General features: G+C 39.9%; 1 protein-coding gene across 1 annotated transcript in view; it reads right to left on the bottom strand.

The window, feature by feature from the left end:
- The window catches only part of stra6l (STRA6-like), a 51,699-nt gene that overhangs the window by 10,439 nt on the left and 23,948 nt on the right, over positions 1 to 17,312 (bottom strand). The window contains exons 10-16 of the mRNA XM_060915643.1: positions 9,513 to 9,669; positions 9,047 to 9,122; positions 8,883 to 8,964; positions 8,749 to 8,797; positions 8,366 to 8,483; positions 7,996 to 8,115; positions 7,379 to 7,542 (exon numbers count right to left, since the gene is read on the bottom strand). Coding sequence (XP_060771626.1) covers positions 7,379 to 7,542; positions 7,996 to 8,115; positions 8,366 to 8,483; positions 8,749 to 8,797; positions 8,883 to 8,964; positions 9,047 to 9,122; positions 9,513 to 9,669 — 766 coding nt within the window. The remainder of the gene's footprint in view (positions 1 to 7,378; positions 7,543 to 7,995; positions 8,116 to 8,365; positions 8,484 to 8,748; positions 8,798 to 8,882; positions 8,965 to 9,046; positions 9,123 to 9,512; positions 9,670 to 17,312) is intronic.

The following is a 17,312-nucleotide window of genomic DNA, read 5'->3' as shown; positions in this document are numbered from 1 at the left end:
GCGGCGGCTTGCAATATCTGGTGGACTGGGAGGGCTATGGTCCTGAGGAGCGCTGCTGGGTTCCTGCTCGGGATGTCCTAGATAAAGAACTGTGTCGGGACTTCCATTCGGCCCATCCGGATCGCCCTGGGAACGTCAGGAGACGCTCCTAGAGGGGGGGGTCCTGTTAGGACTTGGACTGTTTTGGCCTCTAGAGGCCGCTGTTATTTCCTTTTCATGTCATGTTTATTTTGGCCTCTAGAGGCCGCCACTGTTCCTGTGTTTTGTGTTTTTGTTAATTGCCTGTTTAGTCCTAATTATCTTCACCTGTGTCCTTAATTAGTTTGTGTATTTATACCCCTGAGTTCAGTCCTCTTGTCACGGAGTCTTTATGCTGTTATGTTTATCTCCAGTTTCCTCTGTACCGTGTTCTTTGTTTTGCACTTTGCTTTTCTGGTTTTTTGGCTTTTGTTTTGTACCTTTGGATATTTTTATTTTTGTGATCTTCTGAGCTTTTGCATTTTTGCCTTTTCCTTTTTGGACTTTGAACTTTTGATATTTTATTTTTCCCTTTGTCTTCCCAGTATTGGATTATACTTTTTGTTTTTGTTTTTTTGTTTTGCCCTGTATATAGTGTATATAGTATAAATAAACCTTTTTCTACTTCCGCCTCACGCCTCTGCATTTGAGTCATCCCCCTGGTGGCCTAGTGGGGGTTTGCTGGATTATCACACCAACGAACCAAGTTCGAATCCCACCCTAACAAATAATAATAAAGTAAATTTAAGAACAGTAGTGTGTTTCACACTGCTTTGTGCTTAGCAAGCCTACTAATAACTGTCCTTACTGTTTTCCCCAAGTAGCCATGAGTCCACCAAGTGAATTGTCTGTAAGTTGCATAGCGCAGAGACCTGCAAAATTAAATGTCTTTGTCTTAAAAAAAGATATCGACACAGTTCCAACTCTGAAATGTCTGTCCTGATCTGGTGTAGAGCACTTGTATACGGCTTTTGGATTGACACACCCAGAAATTAAATTGGGCCAGAGCCCTCCAGAGCTCAGCTTCGCCTCGGCAGTACAGCCAGCAGGAGCTGAGCTCCCTCTGCTTCAGGGTTTATAATAATATAATACTTTTATTCATTTTCATCTATTCTAAAAACACCATCAATATGAGAGTTCGTCAATAATGATTTAGACAACAAAAAAAAGCTAAAGTGAATTACACCCATCAATTTAAAAAAAAAAATTTTTCATTGGAATTATCATTGAATGCACATGCGCTGCGAGAATGCGTGACATCACACAGCATCATCATACGTTTAATGTTAACGTTAATGGACTTCAGCTCAAGAAATTAGCGCCACTGTTTTCTATCAGTCCATCATACTTTATATTTTATGAGGATTTATGTCGTACGAAGTTGTAACTATCTGCTAAACACGATGCCTTACCAAAGTAGACAGAGGTAAGTCATGGTTCTTTTGTTTACAACCCCGATTCCAAAAAAGTTGGGACAAAGAACAAATTGTAAATAAAAACGGAATGCAATGATGTGGAAGTTTCAAAATTCCATATTTTATTCAGAATAGAACATAGATGACATATCAAATGTTTAAACTGAGAAAATGTATCATTTAAAGAGAAAAATTAGGTGATTTTAAATTTCATGACAACAACACATCTCAAAAAAGTTGGGACAAGGCCATGTTTACCACTGTGAGACATCCCCTTTTCTCTTTACAACAGTCTGTAAACGTCTGGGGACTGAGGAGACAAGTTGCTCAAGTTTAGGGATAGGAATGTTAACCCATTCTTGTCTAATGTAGGATTCTAGTTGCTCAACTGCCTTAGGTCTTTTTTGTCGTATCTTCCATTTTATGATGCGCCAAATGTTTTCTATGGGTGAAAGATCTGGACTGCAGGCTGGCCAGTTCAGTACCCGGACCCTTCTTCTACACAGCCATGATGCTGTAATTGATGCAGTATGTGGTTTGGCATTGTCATGTTGGAAAATGCAAGGTCTTCCCTGAAAGAGACGTCGTCTGGATGGGAGCATATGTTGCTCTAGAACCTGGATATACCTTTCAGCACTGATGGTGTCTTTCCAGATGTGTAAGCTGCCCATGCCACACGCACTAATGCAACCCCATACCATCAGAGATGCAGGCTTCTGAACTGAGCGCTGATAACAACTTGGGTCGTCCTTCTCCTCTTTAGTCCGAATGACACGGCGTCCCTGATTTCCATAAAGAACTTCACATTTTGATTCGTCTGACCACAGAACAGTTTTCCACTTTGCCACAGTCCATTTTAAATGAGCCTTGGCCCAGAGAAGACGTCTGCGCTTCTGGATCATGTTTAGATACGGCTTCTTCTTTGAACTATGGAGTTTTAGCTGGCAACGGCGGATGGCACGGTGAATTGTGTTCACAGATAATGTTCTCTGGAAATATTCCTGAGCCCATTTTGTGATTTCCAATACAGAAGCATGCCTGTATGTGATGCAGTGACGTCTAAGGGCCCGAAGATCACAGGCACCCAGTATGGTTTTCCGGCCTTGACCCTTACGCACAGAGATTCTTCCAGATTCTCTGAATCTTTTGATGATATTATGCACTGTAGATGATGATATGTTCAAACTCTTTGCAATTTTACACTGTCGAACTCCTTTCTGATATTGCTCCACTATTTGTCGGTGCAGAATTAGGGGGATTGGTGATCCTCTTCCCATCTTTACTTCTGAGAGCCGCTGCCACTCCAAGACGCTCTTTTTATCCCCAGTCATGTTAATGACCTATTGCCAATTGACCTAATGAGTTGCAATTTGGTCCTCCAGCTGTTCCTTTTTTGTACCTTTAACTTTTCCAGCCTCTTATTGCCCCTGTCCCAACTTTTTTGAGATGTGTTGCTGTCATGAAATTTCAAATGAGCCAATATTTGGCATGAAATTTCAAAATGTCTCACTTTCGACATTTGATATGTTGTCTATGTTCTATTGTGAATACAATATCAGTTTTTGAGATTTGTAAATTATTGCATTCCATTTTCATTTACAATTTGTACTTTGTCCCAACTTTTTTGAAATCGGGGTTGTATTTTGTCTTTAGTTTAGAAACTTTCTCAGGCAAAATATACTAGTGCAGCAGATGACATAAGTAACGTTAACTAACACTGACAGACAGGATGCTAGTCGAAAAATTCACGCCTTCATTTGTTAGTTCAGATCTTTTTGTCTGTAGTTCTGTCATATTTTATCTTCATTTACTAAGTTGTAGCTGTTTTTTTGTGTTTTTAGCTTTTCGGTAAATATCAGAAAAGTGAGTTACAGTGGTGCTTGAAAGTTTGTGAACCCTTTAGAGTTTTCATTATTTCTGCATAAATATAATCTAAAACATCATCAGAATTTCACACAAGTCCTAAAAGTAGATAAAGAGAACCCAGTTAAACAAATGAGACAAAAATATTATACTTGGTAATTTATTTATTGAGGAAAATGATCCAATATTACATATCTGTGAGTGGCAAAAGTATGTGAACCTCTAGGATTAGCAGTTAATTTGAAGGTGAAATTAGAGTCAGGTGTTTTCAATCAATGGGATGACAATCAGGTGTGAGTGGGCACCCTGTTTTATTTAAAGAACAGGGATCTATCAAAGTCTGATCTTCACAACCCATGTTTGTGGAAGTGTATCATGGCACGAACATAGGAGATTTCTGAGGACCTCAGAAAAAGTGTTGTTGATGCTCATCAGGCTGGAAAAGGTTATAAAACCATCTCTAAAGAGTTTGGACTCCACCAATCCACAGTCAGACAGATTGTGTACAAATGGAGGAAATTCAAGGCCATTGTTACCCTCCCCAGGAGTGGTCAACCAACAAAGATCACTCCAAGAGCGAGGCGTGTATTAGTCGGCAAGGTCACAAAGGACCCCAGGGTAACTTCTAAGCAACTGAAGGCCTCTCTCACATTGACTAATGTTAATGTTCATGAGTCCACCATCAGGAGAACACTGAACAACAATGGTGTGCATGGCAGGGTTGCAAGGAGAAAGCCACTGCTCTCCAAAAAGAACATTGCTGCTCATCTGCAGTTTGCTAAAGATCACGTGGACAAACCAGAAGGCTATTGGAAAAATGTTTTGTGGACGGATGAGACCAAAATAGAACATTTTGGTTTAAATGAGAAGCGTTATGTTTGGAGAAAGGAAAACACTGCATTCCAGCATAAGAACCTTATCCCATCTGTGAAACATGGTGGTGGTAGTATCATGGTTTGGGCCTGATTTGCTGCATCTGGGCCAGGACAGCTTGCCATCATTGATGGAACAATGAATTTTGAATTATACCAGCGAATTCTAAAGGAAAATGTCAGGACATCTCTCCATGAACTGAATCTCAAGAGAAGGTGGGTCATGCAGCAAGATAACGACCCTAATCACACAAGTCGTTCTACCAAAGAATGGTTAAAGAAGAATAAAGTTAATGTTTTGGAATGGCCAAGTCAAAGTCCTGACCTTAATCCAATGGAAATGTTGTGGAAAGACCTGAAGCGAGCAGTTCATGTGAGGAAACCCACCAACATCCCAGAGTTGAAGCTGTTCTGTACAGAGGAACGGGCTAAAATTCCTCCAAGCCGGTGTGCAGGACTGATCAACAGTTACCGCAAACGTTTAGTTGCAGTTATTGCTGCACAAGGGGGTCACACCAGATACTGAAAGCAAAGGTTCACATACTTTTGCCACTCACAGATATGTAATATTGGATCATTTTCCTCAATAAATAAATGACCAAGTATAATATTTTTGTCTCATTTGTTTAACTGGGTTCTCTTTATCTACTTTTAGGACTTGTGTGAAAATCTGATGATGTTTTAGGTCATATTTATGCAGAAATATAGAAAATTCTAAAGGGTTCACAAACTTTCAAGCACCACTGTAGCTAATTTAATGGATGCCCGCTAACCTGTCTTTGCACATGGAACGCTAGCAAACCTCCCTCATGATAGTGAGAACTGGCAGCCTGGACTTTTCCATTGGCTCGCGCGCTCCACTCCCAATCCAATGTTGCTTTGGTTGGCCAAAGTTATGAGGTTGCTGTGGGGCACTAAGACTAGACTAAATAACACAATTAAATGATTCAGACATCCCAAGTCTCCCGGACGCTCTGGGAGTCTCCTGTATTTAGACAGTGGCCCTCGCACGCCCGCCAGTGATATAACATTTCCCGTAAGTGTTTTTTTTTTCATTCGCGCTAAAGAAGCTATTATTTTAAAGACGAAATGATTTGCTGATGAGAGAGATCGAGGTCGTCTGTTAAGGTATACGTCTGCAAAAATACTACACGGGACTGATCACACTCTCTCTCTCCCTCGCTCCCCCCGTCTCTCACTCGCAAATTTCACTTGCGAGTGGGAGGAGCCGTCAGAACCAGTGGCAGAGGCAGTGCGAGTGAGTGATGGTGAGATGGGGAGAGCGAGGGAGAGAGAGTGTGTGTGAGCATCAGTCCCATGTAGCAGGCTATTTTTGCAGTACATAACTATTGTTAATATGTGAATTGATGGTGTGAGATGTAAACAAGTAATGCAAATAATAGTGTAGATTGATGAGATGTAAATAACTATTGCTAATATGTGAATTGGTGGTGTATATTGTGAATAAGTTTTACAAATTACAGTGTAGATTGATGGTGAAACTTAGGCTTAATAAGTTACCAATGTGCATTGATGTGAGATATAAATAAGTAGGCCATAAGTTGATAAAATATGTATTAAACCGATGGTGCGATAAATAAAAATGTTTTGAGAAATATTGACCACTGTGAGTGAAGAAGGGCTCCCCCTCCTTACAAAAGCCAGTTTAACCACTGGACACACCCATTCTCTCATTCTTGTCATTTTTCTGTCGTTTTTTTCCCCATAGAGAATGACTGAGGCTCACGAATCGAATTGTCCAGCTTGGACACGCTTCATCGGCGACCCACCAAACTTCATGTGATACCTCAGGCCAACTCCCCTGACACATACATGCAATCAGTTCTGACCTACACCCATCTTTTCCTTTCTTTTCGCTGATTCCTTTCCCCCCATTTACTTCCATTCATTTTCACCTATTCAAATGAATAGAATTTTGGGAGAAAACGTTAGTGTCATGTCACGCTGTGTGCTTTGCACTCAAAAATCTCTGTTTTAAATCATACCACACTCTCTGTTAATTTACCTAGCACTAGATGTAGATCATGTAAAAAAGATTTTAGACTGTGAAGTGTCATGTCGGGCTGCAAGTTGAGCCATTGTAAACCGAGATTTTAAAGCATGCAGGCATACACACACACTCTCTCTCTCTTTCTGTAGATCATGTAAAAAAGATTCTGCAGCGCGAGGTCTCATGTCTGATCCAGTTTCTGTCGCTGATACTTTGCCACAGCTGAGCAAGCACACTTTGCATTTTCTCTGTGGAAATGCAGTCTAGTTCCAGCTTCTGCTTTCTTTTTAGCATCACTGTGGCATTTATATGCTCCATAATGAGGCATACTTATTTAAAAACCGATAACTTACTGTATGTAAAAATACTTGTAAAACTAGCAAAACTATGATGCAAACAGAGAATATAAACAGCTGAGTTGCCCCAAGTGACTACTACCTGACGTCATTGCATACATCACCACCGCAGGAAGCCCATCTGGCATTTTAAAGAAAATTAATTTTTCTTGAACACTATTTGGTCTCTGAAAATGAAAGATTGATTTTTGATACCTGCAACTACTTTTACTTAAAATAAGTTTGAGAATAAATCCGCTGGAGGATCCCTTTAAGAGTTCTTAAAGAACACTTTTATTTTCTAAGAATGTCATTATTCTTTTCTTAATGCCTTTGCTTCTTGGTACTTGGTGCACTTTAAAAAAAAAGGTTCTTCAAAGGTTTTGATAATTTCCTTGTGTAATTAAGGGTTCTTGGTTTCAAAAAGTGATGTACTCTCATCATGTAACCAATATAATGCCTACATTCTGTAAAGAATTGAAATCCTTCAGCATGCTCCAGTTATCCTTCTGAGGAAACCCATCAAAAGTTCCATGCAGAACCCTACAACAGAGTGTTTCCACATCAAAATGTCCATGCTACAAGAGAAAAACCCTACAAGAGCCATTTCCTTCTGTCATTAAGTTAAATATTTCACTCAATATTAAACTCCTGATAGGTTCTTCATAGGTTCTTGGAACCCTGTTATACAGGATAATAATTTGTTGTATAGTTATACATAGAACCTTTAAGGGTTCCCCAAAAGAGACAACCGAAGAGCCTTTAAGGTTTATAAATGTTCTCAGAGTGTAGAGTACGGTATGTGGTGTGTAAGTATAGTACCTGCTACATATACAGTAGCTGGAAGAGCGTTTGTACTTTTACCTGGATCCATGGACTCATAGCCCCGCTGCATGATGGTCCGGTCAATGCGTGGAACAAGCCAAGTACCCACAATGCAACTGTTTAGCAGCCTGAGGATGCAGTTGCTCAGCCCCATGATGGCGTTGTAAAAGAAGAAGAAGTAGTTAAAATTGTTAAAGGCTCTCCTGCAAAAAAGAGAGAGAGAGAGATCATTAATGCTGTCAAACAAACCGCAATCTGATCACTGTGTCGTGCAGTATTCTGGAAGTTCATCATGTTGTCATCATGTCTGAAACATTCTGGATGTGGCAAGAAAGGAAACATGTCAAAGAACCCAAGAAGAGAAAAGGATCCACAATATCAAGAAGATACATAAGAAATACAAATGTCTGGCAAAGCGATTTTGCGACAAGGTTCTTCTCCTGAGGAGGCACATGATGCTCAGAACATGGAATTCTGGAATATGTGATGAACCTCCACAGCAAGGCGCAGGACTATAATGTAAGTGAGAACTTTTTCACAGGTTCCATGACATTAAACCTTATTAAAGTGATATCATATCTAAACTGTAAATATAAACAGAATGGCGCAAGAGGAGTAAAACGACTGAGAACCTAGGGATGTAGCAGTTGTGTTACCTGTTGTTGAGTGCTAGCGGTTTATCTTTATCATCAGGGGAAAATTTGTCCTGCAGGAAGAAGATGCGGACCATCACAACCTGCACCATCACCAGAGCGATCACGATGAAGATGGTCAGCCTGCAACCAACACACAGGCCCAAGGTTATGGAACTGAATTTCTCCAACAACCTTCTAATGCAAGGAGAAGGTGTCTACAACTCCAGACCAATTTCCCAGAAGCAGATCTGAACCAGCAGAACCTTTCCAGTTCCACAATCTCACCTCACAGCACCATTAGCTAAAGGCATGGTCTGAAGTTTATAAAAGTCTGCTCTTATTGTTGTTGGATGATTGCAAAATACGTTGGTCTGAATGAAAGGATTCTCACAGTAAGGTGGCTAGGATGGAGAACCAGGGTAGGAACCCATTTTTCTGGATCGGTAACACAACCAGATACACAAACAGCAATGCAAACATGAACTGCACGTAGTGTATGATAAGATAACCTGCAGAGGAGCAGAACACAGATTACAAATGGCAGGAACATAGGGATATAACACAGTAACATGATCTGAATCTGTTTACTGCTCCAAATATCTGGATCTGGAGTTAAACCCAGAGTGGGTGTGGCCTAAATAAGGAGGTTTTTATTTTTGTTCTTTTTTTATTAATAATGAACATTTCCATTCTACCTCAACAGGCTGAAAGAATCTTGAAACTTTCAGTTGCACAAAAGTGTGTGTGTGTGTGTGTGTGTGTAAGTTCACTCACCCCAAAGTGTGAAGGCGATCTGCCAGCCTGAATATCGTGTTATCGCAGCCTGGAGTGGAAGAGTTTGTTATTATTATGATTATTATTATTATTGTTGTTGTTGTTGTTATAATACATAATGTCACACTACTCACCACACTAACAGCAGAGCTCGGTTTGTGGTACTTCTCTGGCAAGAAGTTCTTCTTCCCCGCCCACAACCTCTTCATGTGCTTCCTGTCAATTCATCAATGAATTCATGGAGCAGTTAATCGATTAGAGAGAGAGAGAGAGAGAGAGAGAGTGTGTGTGTGCGTACCTGTAACATGCTAACACATGAAATGTGTATGTAGCACACGTCAGGGTGGCAAACAGTGTGGTGGCAAACCAGGACTCTAAACAAACAAACAAACAAACAAACAAACAAACAAATGCAAGTGTTTATATGCAATAAATTTAATTATTTATTCTATTTTTGTGTAAACAGATAGAGTGGGGGAGAGAGAGAGAGACAGGCAGACAGACACTCAGAGAGAGAGAGACAGACACTCAGAGAGACAGACGGATAGAAAGACAGACAGAGACACAGACAGATAGATAGATAGAGACAGACAGACACTCAGAGAGACAGACAGACAGACACTCAGAGAAAGAGAGACAGACATTCAGAGAGAGAGCAAGAGAGACAGACAGACACTCAGAGAGAGAGAGAGAGACAGACATACAAAGAGACAGACACTCAGAGAGAGCGACAGACAGAGAAACAGACAGATAGTTAGTCTTACTCCAGGCAACATGTCTGAACTGGCGGATGTGGGGTAATAGTGAAATTAAAAGATTCTCCGTGTTATTGCTGGATTTGGCCAAATCCTCCAGAGAGTTGATCAGCACTAACAGCTCCCGAAAAACATAATCACTCAGACTGTAATCTGCCAGAGTTATCTACACACACACACACACACACACACACCAGGGCTTTACATTAACTTTTTTGCTCACCGGCCACTGTGGCTAGTGGTTTTCCCGAGTCACTAGCCATTCAGCCTTTTCACTAGCCACAATTTTGTTGCCAGGAAATCTAAGTTTTTTCTTCACCATGATATGTTAAAGTTTGGAAGATCTAGATCACTGGGGAACACAAGTTTTGTTGAGTTAGGTCTGACAGCTGTTTTTAACTAATTTTTGGGTGCGGAATCCAAAACTGATCTCAGTTTTTCTCGATCACATCAAGTTTTTGAACTATAGGATCCCCGTTTTCTTAAAAAAATATGAAAAATACTGTACTTAACAGATGTGCTGGCGGCACGGTGGTGTAGTGGTTAGTGCTCTCGCCTCACAGCAAGAAGGTCCTGGGTTCGAGCCCCGTGGCCGGCGAGGGCCTTTCTGTGCAGAGTTTGCATGTTGTCCGCGTGGGTTTCCTCCGGGTGCTCCGGTTTCCCCCACAGTCCAAAGACATGCAGGTTAGGTTAACTGGTGACTCTAAATTGACCGTAAATGTGAGTGTGAATGGTTGTCTGTGTCTATGTGTCAGCCCTGTGATGACCTGGCGACTTGTCCAGGGTGTACCCCGCCTTTCGCCCGTAGTCAGCTGGGATAGGCTCCAGCTTGCCTGCGACCCTGTAGAAGGATAAAGCAGCTAGAGATAATGAGATGAGATGAGACAGATGTGCTTGTTTTATAAAAATTTACAAATATTGACATGCAATGAAATATGAAAGAAACAGGCATGACTGCAATGTTTATTTAACACTATTATGTTTTTACAAAGGATATGGCTACTGTAATTATAATTGTGTGCAAGTAGTTAAGGTAAAAAATTACGTTTATAGCTCTTTCTGGAGTGTTCAACTTGAGGACTATTGCGTTTGATGCTCCAACAATAATCAGCTGGCAAGTCTTACTACAGCTAATCAGTGGAATTTTGCTTATCTGGAGGGTAAGCTGTGGAGAAAAAACTTGACGTGCTAGAAAAAAACTGACTGCAATTTTGGAATCAGCATGCCAATTTTAGTTTTAATCAGCATAAAAATCTAACTCAACAGAATTTTTTTTTCAAATTGTTCCCCAGTGTTATGAATGGCAGCGTATAATGTATCTCTACAGTAGCACTCAAGTATTCAGTGCTGTTAAGGTAGCTCCCTATATGAAAACATGCAACCAATTCAGACAAAAATATAAACAGAGTATTCTGTTTATTGAACTCAAATTCAAGCCCCTTCAGGGCTCGAAATTCATTTATTTTTTCACCAGCCAGCCGGACTAGTTACCTTCCAAAGTAACTAGCCAAACAGAAAATCAACTCGCCAAAATTTGTTCATGTATGAATTTTACTTCTGTCAAAAATAACACAAAAGAGAGTAAGGTGGTTTTACAATCAGGGTACAAAGTTTGTGTCACAGGGGTCCAAAATTCAAATTGATTCGAACTGGTTCTTGTACCAGTTTTTAAGTGAAGGACAAGTTAAAGAACAGATTTCAGGTAATTTTTTGACATATGTGTATGGTAGTTTTGTGTAATCTGCTATAAGATAAAGAAGATTAAGTGTAGCTTTAAGCAGGGCTGGGAGAAACAAATGAAGTGATTCTCGGAGAGGACATTTTTTTTGACAATTCAGAATCCACTACTTCCATAGTGCTTTTAAATATAAGGCTGTCAGCTTTGTGTTAGTTGTCTCTAATATTTATGTCCCAATATCTTGACCACATTTTAGGATGAAAATAATCATTTTAGATATGTTATTTTATATTGAAAAATTAGCCATCTCGGAGAGGACATTTTTTTTGACACAATTACATACTAATTTGATCAAAATAGTCTGAAAACTTACTGGCATTCAACATTAAAACTTAACTACAGTTGGGCAAAAAAGTATTTAGTCAGTCACCAATTGTGCAAGTTCTCCCACTTAAAAAGATGAGAGAGGCCTGTAATTTTCATCATAGGTATACCTCAACTATGAGAGACAAAATGAGAAAAAAATCCAGAAAATCACATTGTCTGATTTTTAAAGAATTTATTTGCAAATTATGGTGGAAAATAAGTATTTGGTCAATAACAAAACTTCATCTCAATACTTTGTTATATACCCTTTGTTGGCAATGACAGAGGTCAAACGTTTTCTGTAAGTCTTCACAAGGTTTTCACACACTGTTGCTGGTATTTTGGCCCATTCCTCCATGCAGATCTCCTCTAGAGCAGTGATGTTTCGGGGCTGTCGCTGGGCAACACGGACTTTCAACTCCCTCCAAAGATTTTCTATGGGGTTGAGATCTGGAGACTGGCTAGGCCACTCCAGGACCTTGAAATGCTTCTTACGAAGCCACTCCTTCGTTGCCCGGGCGATGTGTTTGGGATCATTGTCATGCTGAAAGACCCAGCCACGTTTCATCTTCAATGCCCTTGCTGTTGGAAGGAGGTTTTCACTCAAAATCTCACGATACATGGCCCCATTCATTCTTTCCTTTACACGGATCAGTCGTCCTGGTCCCTTTGCAGAAAAACAGCCCCAAAGCATGATGTTTCCACCCCCATGCTTCACAGTAGGTATGGTATTCTTTGGATGCAACTCAGCATTCTTTCTCATCCAAACACTACAAGTTGAGTTTTTACCAAAAAGTTCTATTTTGGTTTCATCTGACCATATGACATTCTCCCAATCCTCTTCTGGATCATCCAAATGCTCTCTAGCAAACTTCAGATGGGCCTGGACATGTACTGGCTTAAGCAGGGGGACACATCTGGCACTGCAGGATTTGAGTCCCTGGCGGCGTAGTGTGTTACTGATGGTAGTCTTTGTTACTTTGGTCCCAGCTCTCTGCAGGTCATTCACTAGGTCCCCCCGTGTGGTTCTGGGATTTTTGCTCACCGTTCTTGTGATCATTTTGACCCCATGGGGTGAGATCTTGTGTGGAGCCCCAGATCGAGGGAGATTATCAGTGGTCTTGTATGTCTTCCATTTTCTAATAATTGCTCCTACAGTTGATTTCTTCACACCAAGCTGCTTACCTATTGCAGATTCAGTCTTCCCAGCCTGGTGCAGGTCTACAATTTTGTTTCTGGTGTCATTTGACAGCTCTTTGGTCTTGGCCATAGTGGAGTTTGGAGTGTGACTGTTTGAGGTTGTAGACAGGTGTCTTTTATACTGATAACGAGTTCAAACAGGTGCCATTAATACAGGTAACGAGTGGAGGACAGAGGAGCCTCTTAAAGAAGAAGTTACAGGTCTGTGAGAGCCAGAAATCTTGCTTGTTTGTAGGTGACCAAATACTTATTTTACTGAGGAATTTACCAATTAATTAATTAAAACTTTTACAATGTGATTTCCTGGATTCTTTCCCCCCATTCTGTCTCTCATAGTTGAAGTGTACCTATGATGAAAATTACAGGCCTCTCTCATCTTTTTAAGTGGGAGAACTTGCACAATTGGTGGCTGACTAAATACTTTTTTGCCCCACTGTATGTTTCCAATGATATGGAACCAAATATTTGTTTTATGGTACAAAGAATGATTTAAGTGCATCCCTTTTGGAGCTACCTGTGGTCAAAAAAGCACTTTTTCTAAATGACACGAGTAATTTTGCTAAATATGACATATATTGCCATACATTCACCAAAAATAACGCTATCACCAAATTTTTTTTTTGCATGGTAAATAGAGCTAACACAGGGCTACAATAAACAACCAAGTTTATTTAGTCAAGCCTTTTGATATTGAAGATAATAAGTGTTAAATGTGATTTTTAGCTTGCGTACCCTGATTGTAAAACAACCCTTATAACTTTACAATCATCTGCTGTATTCTGAATCCTACATGCACCAGTAGGTGATGCACATGCAGAATATTATGTAGGCTATGTTAGGCTACGATGCATATCTAACATCTGCATTGCTGAGGTTATTTATTTTTTTATTTGTCTTTTATTTATTTATCTTTTTATTTATCCTGTTTGTTTTATTAATTTTATAGGCCTAGTTATTCTGCTTAATTTATTTTTGTCTACATCCATGTATTTTCTTCATCTGTTATCCTGATTTTTGTGGATTTGTTAGATTGTACATGTTTTATATACTTCAATTAAAAAAAAGTTAGGCTACGATGCATGGCTGAATGTAACATGAGAAGAGAAAATGGAGAATGGATTGCGTCATTCTTATTTACTAGTTTATGAGTTTAGTTTCTGCACTACATTACACACATTCATATTAGTCTTACAGTTACATCAACATTTTTTTTGTTTAAAGAATACTTAATGAGATTAATGTTTATTGTTAATGATTAACAATCATTAACATAATTTGTACTTCTTCCCACTCCTTTTTCGAACAATGTGCGGTGTATTGTAATGTATTAGCTCTTTATGTTATTTTATTTATTCTTTTTTTGTCACTTTTTTCATTTTCTTTCTTTTGTATGTACAAATAGTTACATACATTTTTATACATGTTCGAAATAAATAAATTCATTCATTCATTCATTCATTCATTTAAGCCAATGCTCGATTTTGGTTGTTTAAAATACCTAAGGGGTACTGGGTAAACTAGGTCTATGACTTGCCTCAGTTGACCAAAGAGAGCTGTTTTTCCTGATTTCCTTTGCATATTCAAGAACATTATTCGGCTTAGGTGTTTACATTCTCTCCCATCTCTGCTTTCTAGTGGTAGTGAAACTACTAGTGCATCTCAAAAAATTAGAATATTGTGAAAAAGTTCAATATTTTCCATCAGTTATTTAAGAAAGTGAAAATGTTATATATTATAGACTCATTACACATAAACTAAAATGTTTCAAGCATTTTTCTATTTTAATTTTAATCAGTATGGCATACAGTACAAAAACATAAAAAAACCCCATCTCAAAATATTAGAATATTTCATTTCAAGTTTGAGTAAAACAGTATGAACACAGTGTATCTCTCAGTCTAGTTCAGTACACACAACCACAATCATGGGGAAGACTGCTGACTTGACTGTTGTCCAGAAGATGATCACTGATGCCCTCCACAAGGACGGTAAGCCACAAAAGGTCATTGCTGAAAAGGGTGGCTGGAAAAGGTGCACAAGCAACAGGGATGGCCACAGTCTTGAGAGGATTGTCAAGAAAAGTTGATTCAAGAACTTGGGAGAGCTTCACAAGGAGTGGACTGAGGCTGGTGTCAGTGTATCAAGACCTATCACGAACAGACATCTTCAAGAAAGGGGATACAACTTTCGCATTCCTAATATCAAGCTACTCCTGAGCCAGAGACAATGTCAGAAGTGTCTTATCTGGGCTAAGGAGAGAAAGAAATGGACTGTTGCTCAGTGGTCCAAAGTCCTCTTTTCAGATGAAAGGACATTTTGCATTTAATTTGGAAATCACGGTTCTAGAGTCTGGAAGAAGAGTGGAGAGGCACAGAATCCAAGGTGTTTGAAGCCCAGTGTGAAGTTTCCACAGTCTGTGATGATTTGGGGTGCCATGTCATCTGCTGGTGTTGGTCCACTGTATTTTATCAAGTCCAAAGTCAACACAGCCATCTACCAGGAGATTTTAGAGCACTTCATGCTTCCATCTGCTGACGAGCTTTTTGGAGATGCTGATTTCCTTTTCCAGCAGGACTTAGCACCTACCCACAGTGCCAAAACTACTACCAAATGGTTTGCTGACCATGATATTACTGTGTTTGATTGGCCAGCCAACTTGCCTGACCTGAACCCCATAGAGAATCTATGGGGTATTGTCAGGAAGAAGATGAGAAACACCTGACCCAAAAATACAGATACGCTGAAGGCCACTATCAAAGCAACCTGGGCTTCAATAACACCTCAGCAGTGCCACAGACTGATCACCTCCATGCCACACCGCATTGATACAGTAATTCATGGTAAAGGAGCCCCAATCAAGTATTGAGTGTATAAATGAATATACTTTTCAGAAGTTGGACATTTCTGTATTGTAAATCCTTTTTTGATTGATCTTAGGGAATATTCTAATAATTTGAGATACTGGATTTCTGATTTTCATGAGCTATAAGCCATAATCATCAAAATTAAGACAAAAAAGGCTTTAAATATTTCACTTTACATGTAATGAATATAGAATATATTAAAGTTTACCTTTTTGAATTAAATTATGAAAAAAGGAACTTTTTCATGGTATTCTAATTTTTTGAGATGCACTAGTATATAAACATCTGATAAAAACCTGCCGAACTAACGTCAAACCTGCCCAATTTTTGTCAACCAGCCCAAGCCATTTTTTGCCCGCAAAGTAGAATTCAAAACCGCCCAATTGGGCGGGAAACCGCCCAATCTGGCAACACTGACTAGAAAATCTTCACGCAAGTTCCTTTCAGCACCGAGATGTCGCCCGGGATTGGTTAGCGAGTGCGTGACGTTATTGTTTTTTTACCCTTAGGCAGCCTCTCACGTTACTGACTGAGGGACAGGGAGAAAACCACCGGAAAAGGTTTTAAACAAACACGAAACAAACGCAAGTTGGCAGATTATCATAAAATACTCGATAGTTACGATATAATAATTTTATGTATCTCACACAGAATTTTCGGAGATATGTTGAGTATATTTGATGTATTGCACAGCCCTAGTCTGAATCTTCGCTTCATATGTATTTTTTTATTTTCAACTAGCCAGCCGGGCTGGCTAGTCACAGGAATTACCCGCCAAATGCCAAATTAAGTTGCCTCAGGCGACCGGACCACCGCGAATTTCGAGCCCTGCCCTTACAATGTGAAATATAATATAATATGACAAATAACAGGGCGGCACGGTGGTGTAGTGGCTAGTGCTGTCGCCTCACAGCAAGAAGGTCCGGGTTCGAGCCCCGTGGCTGGCGAGGGCCTTTCTGTGCGGAGTTTGCATGTTCTCCCCGTGTCCGCGTGGGTTTCCTCCGGGTGCTCCGGTTTCCCCCACAGTCCAAAGACATGCAGGTTAGGTTAACTGGTGACTCTAAATTGACCGTAGGTGTGAATGTGAGTGTGAATGGTTGTCTGTGTCTATGTGTCAGCCCTGTGATGACCTGGCGACTTGTCCAGGGTGTACCCCACCTTTCGCCCGTAGTCAGCTGGGATAGGCTCCAGCTTGCCTGCGACCCTGTAGAACAGGATAAAGCAGCTAGAGATAATGAGATGAGATGACAAATAACATTCAGTACAACTGAACTGATTCTAATATTAAAAGTCCAATTCAAAACATTTATCATTGAAAAACATTTGATGTTTTGATATGCAAGTATTATGTGTATTATCAAGTATTATTATTATGTATATTATGTATTATCTATTAATAGTGTCTGTGTGTGTGAATATGTGTAGAGAGAGAGACATTAAATGTCCTCATTACATTCATCATCAGATGAGTCTGAATGGTCCATGAAAAATGGTCTTCGTGACCTGAGGCTTCCAGCAGGCCATAAGTTGATAGCTGGGGTGAGATCAACTTCTTTCCAATCGCGTGAATGTTTCTAAACAGCAGCTCCATCCTCTCCAGCTCAGCCGACTTCATGATAGCCAGGGACTTGAAAGCAATGCTGTCCTGTAGTGAACCAGCCGTCTTTGCCTGTTTTGATGTTATAGGACCAATGCGTGCAT

Source organism: Neoarius graeffei, chromosome 3, assembly GCF_027579695.1.
Source record: "Neoarius graeffei isolate fNeoGra1 chromosome 3, fNeoGra1.pri, whole genome shotgun sequence".
Classification (NCBI taxonomy): Eukaryota; Metazoa; Chordata; class Actinopteri; order Siluriformes; family Ariidae; genus Neoarius; species Neoarius graeffei.
This window is presented reverse-complemented; position numbering and strand designations above follow the sequence as displayed.